The sequence below is a fragment of the Taeniopygia guttata genome, chromosome 5, assembly GCF_048771995.1.
Source record: "Taeniopygia guttata chromosome 5, bTaeGut7.mat, whole genome shotgun sequence".
Lineage (NCBI taxonomy): Eukaryota > Metazoa > Chordata > Aves > Passeriformes > Estrildidae > Taeniopygia > Taeniopygia guttata.
In genome coordinates, this window is record NC_133030.1 from 27,955,413 (window position 1) to 27,968,469 (window position 13,057).

At 41.5% G+C, this 13,057-nt stretch overlaps 1 protein-coding gene across 2 annotated transcripts in view; it reads right to left on the minus strand.

Annotated features, from left to right (window-relative positions):
- Window positions 1-1,058: 1,058 nt before the first annotated feature.
- LTK (leukocyte receptor tyrosine kinase) overlaps window positions 1,059-13,057 on the minus strand; it is a 91,713-nt gene continuing 79,714 nt past the window's right edge. For both annotated transcript variants that reach the window (XM_072929978.1, XM_002198977.7), the window contains 7 exons: window positions 11,854-11,983; window positions 10,556-10,653; window positions 8,140-8,232; window positions 7,430-7,531; window positions 5,352-5,486; window positions 4,906-4,996; window positions 1,059-4,279 (listed from right to left, as the gene is read on the minus strand). In XM_072929978.1, coding sequence (XP_072786079.1) covers window positions 3,506-4,279; window positions 4,906-4,996; window positions 5,352-5,486; window positions 7,430-7,531; window positions 8,140-8,232; window positions 10,556-10,653; window positions 11,854-11,983 — 1,423 coding nt within the window. In that variant the 3' untranslated portion in view covers window positions 1,059-3,505. The remainder of the gene's footprint in view (window positions 4,280-4,905; window positions 4,997-5,351; window positions 5,487-7,429; window positions 7,532-8,139; window positions 8,233-10,555; window positions 10,654-11,853; window positions 11,984-13,057) is intronic.

Consider the following 13,057-nt stretch of genomic DNA (forward strand, 5'->3'; position numbering starts at 1 on the left):
AGCTCTTTCTTTTAGTGCCCATTTGGTACCTACATCTCCATGTCCTGTCTTTTTAGAAGAGACTGCATCTGGCTCAGTGCAGCCCTGAGATAATGTTGTAAGCCATCAGAGTCTGTCTTGGAAATAAATAATCAATATATGCTTACTCAAATCTTGTTGGAGTCCAGGACATCCCTCTGACATAATCTTACAGTGGCTGTTCAACACCCCACTCTTGATCACTCTTAGGGATAAGATCCTGGTCAGGATAGAAGTCTGTTCAGTCTCAGTGGAGCTTTGTCTATGTACTTCCTGTAAATGAGTACCTTGATGCAGCTTTTCAATAAAAACAGGTATTTGTCCAATCTGCTGGACATGCACTTTATTTCTAAAGTGAAGGCATAGCTGTAGCCAAGACTGCCCATGGCACTGGTAATAGACCTGTGCTCTCCTCTCACTTCACTTTTCAATAGCTTCTGGTTTTATCACTACTGGCCTTTCTAAATTTGTGAGTTATCTTGAGGCAAGTGCTTCAGGGGGAAGCAGTGGTAGCTCAGGCTGAGTAACTATCTGGACAGTAGAGATCATGCCTGCTTCTCACTGCAGTCTTGGGGTATTTATAATCATTTAGAAAATGAAGAACTGTCTGTCCACCACTTCATTAAAATCTCTGGGAAGAGAAGGTAGTATAGATAACTTCCCATGCCTTCTGAACAAGCCAATATTTCATTCCCATTTCCACCAGTTTCCAGCCCCTGCTAATGGCTAAGGAGAATTGAAAGCAGTGTGATAATGGGCCTGCAAAAGCATGGCCATGACCATCAGTGCTGTGCTCAGGACAGGCAAGGGCTGAAGAGTGAGCTGGCATCACGTCCACTGCAGCTGAACCAGGATCACTGCACTCTGCTGTGGCCTTGGCATATTCAGGGAGGAAGGGACCAAGTTGCTGGCATGAAGTGACAGCTGCTGGAAAGTTGGAGAGGTCATCTTCTGGGGTAAAACAATCTACTAATGTATGAACCATAAAAGTAATACAGTCTGAAAGGTAAGGACAAACCGATTAAATTCCAATTAGTTAAAAGTAAATGCATTTATTTTTGACTAGCATGGTCCAGAGGTGGCCAGTCTGAAATATGACCAAAAATGTTAGCCTTTGCAAGAGGAATGAATGCGAAAATTTCCTACTAAATGGGCTCTTCTGCCTCATTTAACTGGGCTGTAGCAACTCCTGGATATAACACAGGACAGGCAATGAGCTAAATGTGAGAGAAGCTAGAGAGCTAAAGCAAAGATGAAACGGGAAAAAGGGCATGAGGCAAGGTCATTCATCTCCCTTGGTCACTAAACCCATCAGTCCTCACACTTCTACTGAAATTTGGCCCACACAGAGGGACCCCTCTCTTCTCACCATCTGTCATTTTACAACACCATAAATTTAGAATAATTTCCACACCATATGGGTCTTTGCTGCAAGGTGACCATCATCATCCTTTATGTCTGGAAATCATAGAAGCATTGGTGTGAAAGGGACCTCCAAAGATCATCTGGTCCAACCTCCCTGCTCCAGTAGGTTTACCTACAGCAGGTTGCACAGGATTGTGTCTGGGTGGGTTTTGAGTGTCTCTGGAGCAGGAGACTACACGGCCTCTCTGGGCTACCTGTTTCAGTGCTCTGTCACCCTCAAAGTAAGCAAATTTTTTCTTATACTCAGGTAGAATGTCCTATGTTTCAGTTTGTGACTGTTGTCCCTTGTCCTGTTGCTGGGTACCACTGAAATGAGTCTGCTCCAATCCTCTTGACATCTGCTCTGAATTGACATTGTATAAAACTGTCCATTCTAAAGTTTAAGGCCTAAAACTATACAAAGTGTGGAACAGATAAAAAGACCAATAAAGCATAAACCTGTGCTGAAGATGCCTTTCACTGAGGATGGATTCAGACTCTTCACACTGTGATTTTCTTTGCCACATCTCAGTAGTGTCCACCCTGACTGCTGTAAAGGACAGGAAGTCTGTGTGGTCAAAGCCAGCCCTCACCTGCTAGCCCACACCTTCAGACTGTACATGCAGCTGATCGCTAAGCATAAAGCATATACCAGAGCGCCTCTTGCCTCAAAAGGAGCTGGAGAAGTCTACAACTGCCATATCACTACACAACTTGATTACACATGACAGCATGTAATTCGCCCCTGTAGGTCACACTGTAGGTTTGACATTCAGGAGTGGTACAAGAACAGAACGCACTGTTCAGACTTAATCCAGATTATTTGCCTTTTCAGTCTCCTTATTTTGCAGCTTTAATCTGTAAACATGAATTTAGATCCTAAACAACTGAAGAAAGCCTTAGAAATGAGCTGTCTTGGAAACAAATGACTACCTTTATAAGCAAGTCTGCACTTGCAAGGCAAGGAACAATTACTACCTGCTCAGCTATGTGAAGCCGAGTCATGGCTTTAGCTTTCTCAAATGGTTGAGCTATTCTACTTTACTGTAAAAAGAACACCCTAAGTGGGGTTTGCATTAGATTTCCCTTCACTATTCCTCTCCTTTGCATTACTTTCTACCTCAGAATATTAAAACCAAGAACTCCAGCATACCAAATGCTAGATAGTTACCCAGGAACCTCAGCTAAGTTCTTACCAACACAGCACAGAGAATTAACGCTGAATATCAAAGTACTTACAAAAATGAAGTTCCTTTAAGTAAAATTCATTTAAAGATAGACAGTCCATATCTCATCATACAGCTCACCCTTCCTTGAAAAAACACCTGCCCCTTCAATGCCAGGAGCTGTGAGGAAAGCAGCACCATGAGGCAAGTAGCACATTTCCTTCACTACTCAAAGGAATATTATCAGCTCCACCAGCTACTACTTTTTTAATGGTAAATGTTTTCCTCTTCATTGCTTGTTTACAAAGCACATGCTCAGAGGAGCCTGATTTTTTTTTTTTTTCATTCTTCCTACTGCTTCAAATTTGAGCAATAGCTTCCACAAGGTCTACTAATAAAACAGATGCAAATGTGGCTGCTATTTTTTTTACTTCCCTTATAGTGTATAAGCATTAGTAATTTACCAGGGCTGTAAAAAGCTCTCAGGAATGTAGCAGCCTTTGCAAGTTGGTTGCTGCTGGCACAGCACACATTTTTCAATTCTTGGTTCAGAAAGAAGCCCAACCTGTGTTGGCCATTATTTCCATCCAAATACTGCAGCTGGATGGTAGGACCACTTATTTTCACCTGAGCAGATTGAAAAGGAGTTCTTTCCTTAGGAACTGTATTCCGAACCAGACAAACAATGCCGTCGTTCTCCACTTCTGAACTGGTTCAGTGGAACACATTTGAAGGACAGAGATAGAAATGCAAGTGCCTTTAACAATCTGGGATCTAGCAGGTAGACAGAGGAAGCAGAACATTGCTGATGTTGAAACTTCACCCATCTGATGGAACTAAAGTGGAGGAAGTTAGTGAAACAGGAAGCAGTCCTTCCAGACGCACACATTCCCTGATCTTTGGAAGAACCATTTCTACTATACTGGAGTAACACTCAGGTCATCTGACAAAGACAGACCAGAGTCTCTCTCTCTTGATGTTTTCTCTTTTTTACAAAAAGGCTTTTCATCTCTTTGCAGACTGGAACTCCTTAGCACAGCTGCTCTGACTTCTGCCAGCGCTGATGGCTGGTGCTCAGCGTTGTAGCACAGATCATCATAAGCATAATTTACATTGCCACAGGGGAATGTCTGGAGTTTTACCAGTTCAATCCCACTGATATCCAGTTGAGGGCAGTTACTTTGACTTGGAGATGCTGGAGATTCCCGAGAGCTGGGAGAACTGCAATTCCCATCAAAGCCTGAATCTTCCTGCTCTGGATTTCCTTTGAGCTTGGAGCTGGGACTGAAGTGACAGATATTCTCTAGCACCCACGATCCATATGTTGGGTTCCAAAGATTTTTTGTTTTGTTTTTAAGTCTGTGGGTGGATGGGTTGCTGAGCTCCAGCTTCTGGTTTGGGGTCTGCTGGAGCCATGACCCACTGTTGAAATCACTGAGGCATGGCAGGCTGGGTCCTCGGGCAGTCCGGTTGCTCAGGTTCTCCACCAGTAGCTCTTGTGGACATTGTACAAGTTTGTGCCCAGCATGGTGGGATTCTAGTGTCTTAGGTGTTGTCTGAGGGGTGAGAGAAGGGCTTACCAGTAGTGGCACTATCCCACTGGAAATGTTTGGGCGCATGACCATACTCCCTTCATCCTCTGCTGCAGGGCTACACTCCACAGGCAGCTCAGTGTTGATCACATCAGGGTCCTGAAAAAGAGAGACAAGGATCTATTACACCTTCAGGGTGACTGTCACAGGTTTGGGCAATACTCCTGCATATCACACAAGGTGCTGCATTCCATGTGGTCATCACATGCTGTTGAGACTTAAATGCTTCCTTTGAGAAGAGGCTGCTTCACTGAAATCAGTGACTAAGCTGGGGGTCTGTCATAAAAACTTCTCTTTTGAGAGGTTGGATCCAGACTTGTAGCTGTTAAATGCTACTGGATGGTGAACTCACTGTGCCATTTCATTCCCCCTCTCCACTCCATAACTATTCAGCTGTGGCTTTTGAGCAACATTAGGCAAGGTCAGAATATGGACCTTGAGAGAGCTCTAAATACCTTTCCATCACAAAATGAAGGGCATTTTGAAGTTGAACAAGCTGAGGGCTAAAAGCATCCATTTGCACAGTGTATGCTCATTATGGCTGGTGAAAGATGTGAGAGTGAGGATGGACACTGGAAAAGAGCCAACAGCACTACCACACTAGTAACTAATTTTATCAGTCTGCCAGGATCCTTCACTTGCTTTAGGGACTAAAGCTAATGTCTTTGGATAGTTGATAATCCATTCAATGGATTATCATCCACCTGGATACCAAAGACCAGTACCTGGGTGCAATACTTGATCCTTTCCAGGATGGTAGAGAAGTTTGGCCGATACTCTGGACTGTGCTGCCAGCATTGTGTCATGATCCGGTACCTTAAAGTTCAAACAAACAAACAAACAAACAAACAAAAATTGATTATTTTTTAAGAAAGTGTTTCAGTATGAAGTGATCAGTAGTCCAAGGGACCACACTTGGTACATGGCTCAAAGGAGGAGTGCAAAAGTGGATCTATCATTTCTATATCCCTGGATCCTGTCTGATTGGGGAGCTGCTATTTAAAGCAAATCCTGTAGGCCCTAAGCTGTATACAAGAGGCAGTAGCTCAAGACATCTTTAGCAATACCCACCTAACACAGAGGGCAATCACCATTCCCTGAGTAGAAGTGTCTTTGTCCACATCTTTGACACATACTACACCTTGGCCTGTGAGAGTAAGGAAATACTTACACTGGCCCCGGACAGTTTTTTGGTGGATCCATTCTTCCTCCACTGGTGACAAATTCCAGCACTTCCTGATTGGTTTTGCAAGGGTAGGGCATGTAGCCTAGAGAGAAAATCTCCCAAAGCAGCACTCCAAAGGACCTGTGTCAGAAACCAGCCAACAATACCAATCAGGTTTCATTTGTACTCCGCAAACCTACCTTGTAGCTGTGTAGGCAACACCACAGCAATGACCTTTCAAAGCTGCAGTCCAATGACAGTAATATGCAACTAGTTGTGATTATGAGTCAATGTTTACATAAGAAGACACCCTAATCAATCAAAACCTTTGCTCAAGCTCCAAAACAAATTTTGCAGAGGTTTCAAAATATTTAGTACCTCTGAAGGTGTTATATCTGCTGCATTCATTATTAGTAGAGCAGGAAATGCTGAAACACCCTTGGCTGTGTATGGTCCAACTGAAAAAAAACTGTTAGATCTGGCATGGAAGTTTCTTGCCTCAGTTGGGAAAACTCAAGATGTTTGTGTTGAGGAATACATTAGGTGCTGGTAATTTGGCTGCAGGTTGAGCTCTGGGTGGCAGAAGCCCAAGGCAAGAGGCTGTGACCTGGAACTGACCCTCTGCAAAACAAGCGATGAGGACCTGTGGCATTGCCAGGTGACCGGACACTCAGAGACACAGCAGGAGCCAATGACTCCAGACTTTGGCATATTTAGACTGTGAGGGTATGTAAGCCCAGGGCTTCCTTTGTTTGGGGCCCCACTTCAGAGGAAGGAACTAAAGTTGTTGTTTTGTTATTGCATCTTGATTAACTTATTTTAAGTATCCAGACCTCTGAGGCCCTGCTATGGGAAACCTGGGGCCAAGTTGGTGAGGAATCCTAGTCTGACTGTGAGTGTGAGGGTTGTAGCTGTGAAGGGGCCTCTACCCAGCTCAAGTGGGGCAAGTGTGACTTCTAGGGGTGGCTCCTAGATGGTCAGACAGGGACCTTCAAATGTTTCCTTAATATTTGAATCAGTGTTTCAGAACAAGATGTTCAAGTATAAAATCAAGGAAGAGACATCCAGTGAAACTGAAAGGCAGCAGCATTTCTGATATGGTTGTGCTTTTTTTACATCCGCAGGTCAGATAGTGAGTGCCACTAGGAATTATGTATGCTTTAGAAACAAAAAAATCAAGAGAATTCTGCCAGGACGTCAGCAGAGTCAGAATTTTCAGTCGCTTTTTGCCTACAAAGGTCAAAGTAATTTCCAGTATATGCATGTTACTTATAATAGCCTATCACAGGAACTGTGGCACTTTCCTTCAAAATATTTAGTGCTGGCTGCTCACAGTTAGGCACTGATAAGCAATCCTTGTCTTCCGGCATCGCTAGCAACTTCAGGAAACTGGGTCAGTGTGGCATTTGAGGGAATGCCTCAGTACAGCATATTGAAGGATCTGCTGTACAGAGAAAGAAGTGTTCTTAAGCAACTGGAAAGCTTCCATACCCCAGCACCTGTGCATGAATGTGCTACTGTTGAGGGGGTGCTTATTTTAAAGAAAGCTCAAGTTGTATGAGAAATCAGTATATAAATATTGTTTCCTCAGCAACCAGCAAGGACTTCTGATTAAATCTGCTGTCATTTTATATGCAACAAGAAAAAATATACAAAAGAGTAATCCTGGGTCGTACAGAGGGAGTAATTTACAAGGGATATAAGCAGCCCTGTCACTGATGGAAACGAAGTTTCTGAAGGCTGAGGGAAGTCTTTGATGATATTTGTCTGGATTTTAAACTGAGATTTCCTGAGGATCTAGTCTGCTTTTGCCTTTTACTTCTTGATTGGCTTTTTGTGATACTCTGCTTTTATGAATAGCAAATTTTTATTACCTCTATTTACATTTGACATTTAAACTGTTATTCTGGATTCTTTAGCCATAATTTACTCAATGCAGTGGAAAGACTTCTCGTGTTTTTCTGGGAAATTCTGACTTTTTTTAGGATACTGCTGAGCATTTTTTTTTCTTTTTTTTTTTTTGAGCAGTACATTTCTTAATGCTTTTCAGTGAGGAGCAGAATTAATTAAAAGACATTTATTACCAGGTATCAGTCTTGGAGGTGAAAATGCCCTCTAGAAAAGCTTCTGGTGGCATCCACTTGACAGGAAGCATGGCTCTTCCTCCCTTGCGGTAGTAACTTGCTCTGGGAAAGATGAAATACACAGAGAATGTCACACAGCCTGAAAGGGCTTCGATACAGAAAATATCTTATCACCACAGTAACAGCAGCTGGGAATTGCAAGTAACAGTGGGGGGCCAAGTAAGAAAAAGGAAAAGTTATCAACACAAATAGTGCATTGATGCAGGATTTTATATCCTCTTTGCAACTGAAATGGAAACCAAGGATGTTCTTGTGCACAGCTAAAGATATCAAACTTGCCAATGCTTTGCACAAGGTGTTGATGCAGAAAGTCTTCTTCACATCGTGAAGTGATAATTATGGTTGCTCGGGGTTTTTAATTTTAATTTCAATTTAAGATTATTTATAACAAAATAGCTAATAAATTTGCTTATGTTTGATTTAGTGTCCACAAGTGTTTGTAGTTTCCTGGGACCACAGTTGAAGTGGATTGGTTCATAAGCATAGATCTTTCAATTTACAGTCTGTTAACACAAGTTAGTTAACTGCTCCTCAAATTCAGACCCCTGATGGATTAATCCACTGCTTCACATATCATGAAACAGTTCAAATATGTCAAACTTATACAGATTACTGAGTTACTTACAGAACTGAAATTGCCCTTCACCTACCTGTAAATATCCCTGGCCATTCCAAAGTCACCAATTTTGGCTATTCGTCCTGCTCCAGTACAGGTCAAAAGGCAATTCCTTGCAGCTATGTCTCTTAAAAAAAAATTAAAATTAATTCTAATTCTAAACTCTTAAGTAGTTAAAGGAATAAAGAAAAAGCATTAGACCCAGTCCTGCAAATCTTACTTGAATAATCTTTAAACAAATGTGAAGAGCCCTGTTAAAATTAGAAAGAATTCCAGTTACATTATCATTTTTGTTAACCACAATTCTGAAAGTGTATTTGAATTATATCTTCTACCCAGCATCTGCCAAGCTTTCCCCATTCACACCTTCTTTCACTAGGGCAGAAAACAGCATCTGTATCCGAAGAGGAACAGACCCAACCTCTTTTGCTTCAACCACATTATGACAGATTTCTTTCTTATTCTATTTTTTTTTAAAGAGGGACATCTCAGCAGTGTCCTCATCAGTTACAGATGTGATGCTGTTGGAAAGTCTTAGAAAACTGCTTGAAAAGTTTTGTACAACCCAGTTTGGTAATGTGTTGCTTTGTTACTTCTGGATATCTCCCATGGAATCAGTCAAAGCTCCATATGGAAGCAGCTGTTAGCTGGGTGCAAGTTTAGCTTGTGAGAAATGGAAGTGATGCTTTCATGGCCAAGGCTAAAATATTGCTGTTCATTTAAAATATGTATTCTGAAAAGGAAGTCATTATAATCATAGCACTGTGGGGGTCCTGTGCTATGTGGGGGTCCTGCCAAGACAAATAAGTTCCTTAAAAAACGTATATGTTTCTTTCCATTGCTAACCTTGAAAAGTCTCTGAGAATTTGGAAGTCAGGTTCAACTTTCTCTTCTGTTATCACCTGTGACTCCTAGATGACAATTCCTGCTCTGTAGAAGCCTCTCTACATCTCCACTACACTACCTTTTACCCCTAGGATTCCTATTATCTGCAATGAAAGCCTTCTTCATTTCCCAACCCACTCTAAGCAATGCTGACGTCACTAACAAATGCTAATACAAAACCTGAAGGAAATTTCTTGTGTTCAGATTTATTGAATTGTTGGCTAAGACAAAATGAATCCATTCCCAGGTTGCTTATATTAGAGATCTAACAGTGCAAAGATTGACTCAGACGGTTTTTTTAAAAGTCATATGCTGCTGTTACTATTACAGTAAGGATTCTAAAATACAATGCTGTAGTGATTGACTCAGAAGTTTCCAGTTAGAATACTGATCCTCTCACGTAGTTATTAAGAGATCCAAGAGCCACAACTTGTTGCACGTTCTTACTGCTTTTTTTTTAATGACAGAAATCTCTAACCCTTTTCCACCAGAACTTCCTTATTGTTGCAATATAAGCAGTAGCAGTAGAAATCTGTTTCAGATGTTCTAATCATAAAGCCATATAACATATTCCCATATCTTAACTTCCTTGCTTTTTGCTCCAACGGCTGCTTGCCTTTGTTTCCCTGGATTTCTCCAGTCCCTGTGTGCTGTTTCCCATCTCTGTGCTGTGCAGCCCCACACATAGGTACACGTGCTGCACGTGTGGGTGAGTCAGTTGCCTGCCTGCACATCTCCAGGCTTCAGCTTGGTTTGGTTAGAGCCTGTGTGACCCTCTGGTGTGCAAGGGCTCTCCTCTCCTTTACACACAAGCACTGGACACAGCATGCATTTCACAATAAGGAATCCAGATGCCCACTATGCCTATGAACATTATGAGCTGAAGCAATTCTAAATCAAAAATTAAGAATTTCAATACCTAACCAAAAATTTTAAAAGGGTAACTACAGCCTTTATCCCTTCTATAATAATTTGGTCTTATTTGAAGCATGCTATAGCAACATTTTTTGCTCAAAAAATGAGCACAAATGAATTTGAAGAAACAAATATGGGCTTCCTAAGACTATGTAAGCAGGTCAGACACTGAGCTGGGAAGGAAGCCTGAGATGTGTTCTTATTTCCTGTCATACTTGCTCTACCCTTCTCTAGTCTTTGGCTGAAATAATATGGATTGTCCTGTGCTGGTGGGATAGGGAAAGCACTTAAGTCAAGATAAGGAGATGAAAAAGGAAATAAGTACCTTGCAACACAGAGTGACACTACCATCTAGTGGACTACAGGGCTAATCTCAACTGTCTTTACATTGCAGGCACCCGAAAATTAGTACTTAAGCTCTGTCACTTGGAACAGAGCATTGCTCCTCCAGGACTGCAAAGAACAGTGCGGAACCTAACTCCTAAAAAAACCCAGGGAGATCCACTTGGTCATCTAAACACAAGCCTGCATTGGTAGAGGAAATAGTCTGTCTCCTCTGTGGAGATTAGTCCTGTCTAATCCTCTGCAAATAGAAAGTGTATGAGCCTCATGCACCCTGAGACACATCAGAAGAGACTGTTTCTCCTCACCTGTGGATGAAATGATTCTCTTCCAGATATTTACAGCCGCAGGCAATATCCCTAGCTATATTCAGCAGGTCCTGCATTGTTAGTGTGGATGGTTGATTCTGAAAAAGGACATTAAATGGTAAGGGAAGGATAGAGAAGCAGAATTATATAATTTAGGCAGGGAAGGACAGAAGAAAGGAAAGGGAGAGACCTACATACAGGATGGGGGAAGGGTTACATGAATCAGGAGCAAAGGGGAACATAAAGTAGATCAAAGCAAAGAATTAGAAAATTACCAAACTCTTGTTTAATCCCAAAAATTTTCAGGAGATTTCACCTCTCTTGAGCACTGTACATGAGTGCAATCTGGCAAGAGATTTATGGCCTGGTGTGAATAGCCTGTTAAAGGGGGTGGGAGAGAGCTATTCCCCACTGTGTTGTGTGAAATCAAAAGACAAGTAGGTTTAAAAGGTGAGATAAAAGAGAATAAAAAAGCACCCACTTTTAAAGAGTGAGTCAATAAATTATCAACAGAAATCAGTGTATGAACAAGAGAGAGAGTAAAAATGCACAAGTGCACATTTACACCAACATCAGCATTCATCAATTTATCTGCCCTGGTAGAACAGTGATTACCCTCAGGAGCAGTACTCAAAAAAGGGATGCTTTACTACAGACTCCAGGACTGCTACTAACCCTTCACCATCTACACTTCCCTAAGAACAATAAAGAAAACTTTTTCCAGAAGCCCTGTTTATTTTCACCCCCTTTACATAGTTCTCCATAGGGAAATTTTTGTCAGTTTTTCTCTAGGAACTCCTTTATTGCTTTCAGGAAGGGTGAAGAGAAATTACTACACTGATAATCAAAGTCTGAGATATGTCAAACAAATTAGGCTCAGCTCTTCAACTGGTATAAATTTGTACTTCTCCATATGGTGCCAATGCACACCTGCAGAGGACTTAGTGCTATGAATTCTGATTATAACTTTAGCTCCTCATGTGCCATCACAGTACACAGAAAACAAAGTAAGTATTGAAAAAAGAAAGACCAATTATTTATAGTCTAACTGACAGAAGTCTACAATAGCAGGACAGGATTTTACCTCCTCAGTTACTAGAGTTTCTTGCCCTGCTTTGATTTTGTCTCACCGACACCTGCTTACATCAAGCAAACAGACATGGGTATCCAGAAGTCTGCGGGAGCTGGGAGACACCAAGCCAAGCCTAGCTTGGCCTCAGTGCCTTTATCCAGTTGACAAAAACGTAAAAGCAGTCATACTAAAATCAAGCACAAGCCTTGCAGGGAAGTTCTCTCACCATCCTGGGTCGGTTCTGCCGAAGGAAGCTCTTCATGTCTCCTCCAGCCATGAGCTCCAGCAGAATGAAGCGAGGCAGTGTCTGTAGGCTGACACCGATGCACTGCACGATATTTTGGTGATTGAACTTACTGAAAGCCAAGGTCACAGCACATGGAAGAGAAACGCAGCATTAGTACCTGGCCAGCATCCATCCATTATCATTGTGCCTTGAGATTTGACAATCTGGACTGAAGCAAATCTTGATGGAGTTACTAAAAAGTATTCAGCCACATCAAAATGCCTCTCTGGTTATGATATCCCCAAGAACAGGGTTATGCCTGACTTTGCCCATCAAAAGCCTTCAACAGAATATATGAAAAGCTGAAAGCAAAGCAGAGTCTTCTGTCGTGAAGACAGAATTTAATGGACACACTAACTGAACGATGAGAGTGACATGAGAGGGATAAGAAAGTTAAGCATGAAAATTTCATTGGAATTCGTGATACAAAGTCCTGGATGGTAGGAATTTTAATTCAGCATTGGTTATTTTAGACATAGTGCTGTCTAGCTTGGGGGACTCAGTTCAGTGTTTAGTCTAACCAGAGGGACTCAGCTAATACCTACAGCAGCAGCTGCTTATGCGATTCTGCTTTTTATAAAAGGAAGCTGAGGTTGTCACGAAGCACAGTAAGACTCAGTCATTAGACAGCAGCATCCAGATAATGATTACCTGGATAATAAAGGAACTAAAAATAGAAAGGAAGCTGGGGAAGAGAAAGAGTCGTGCTACTAAGTGAATCAAGGTACTCCTTAATTGATTAAAATTGCTCTTTCATACATCAGTTACCTCCTGTTCAGTTATCAAATTTCTTTCAGACTGTAGGGAGTGGCACTATGTCATGAGATTCATGCTTTATAGCAGAGAATCAGCATCTAAGTACGAGCTGGGCCAGACAATGAGAAGAAGAATTTCACATTGCACAAATTCAAAATATATAAATTCCAAATACTTACAATTAACCTTGACTATGCTACTATTTTAAAGTCATCCTTGATCCTACTATTGTTTCCAGATTATGGATTTCTGTTAACAAAGTAAATTCTAAGTCTGGAATACCTAAAGTACAGGTGGCAATAGGAGTGGCTGTCTGTTATCTTTTCCAAGAAGGTTTTGTAGATTTTATAATTCATTGTCAGAGGGCCATACACATAGGACTTTATAA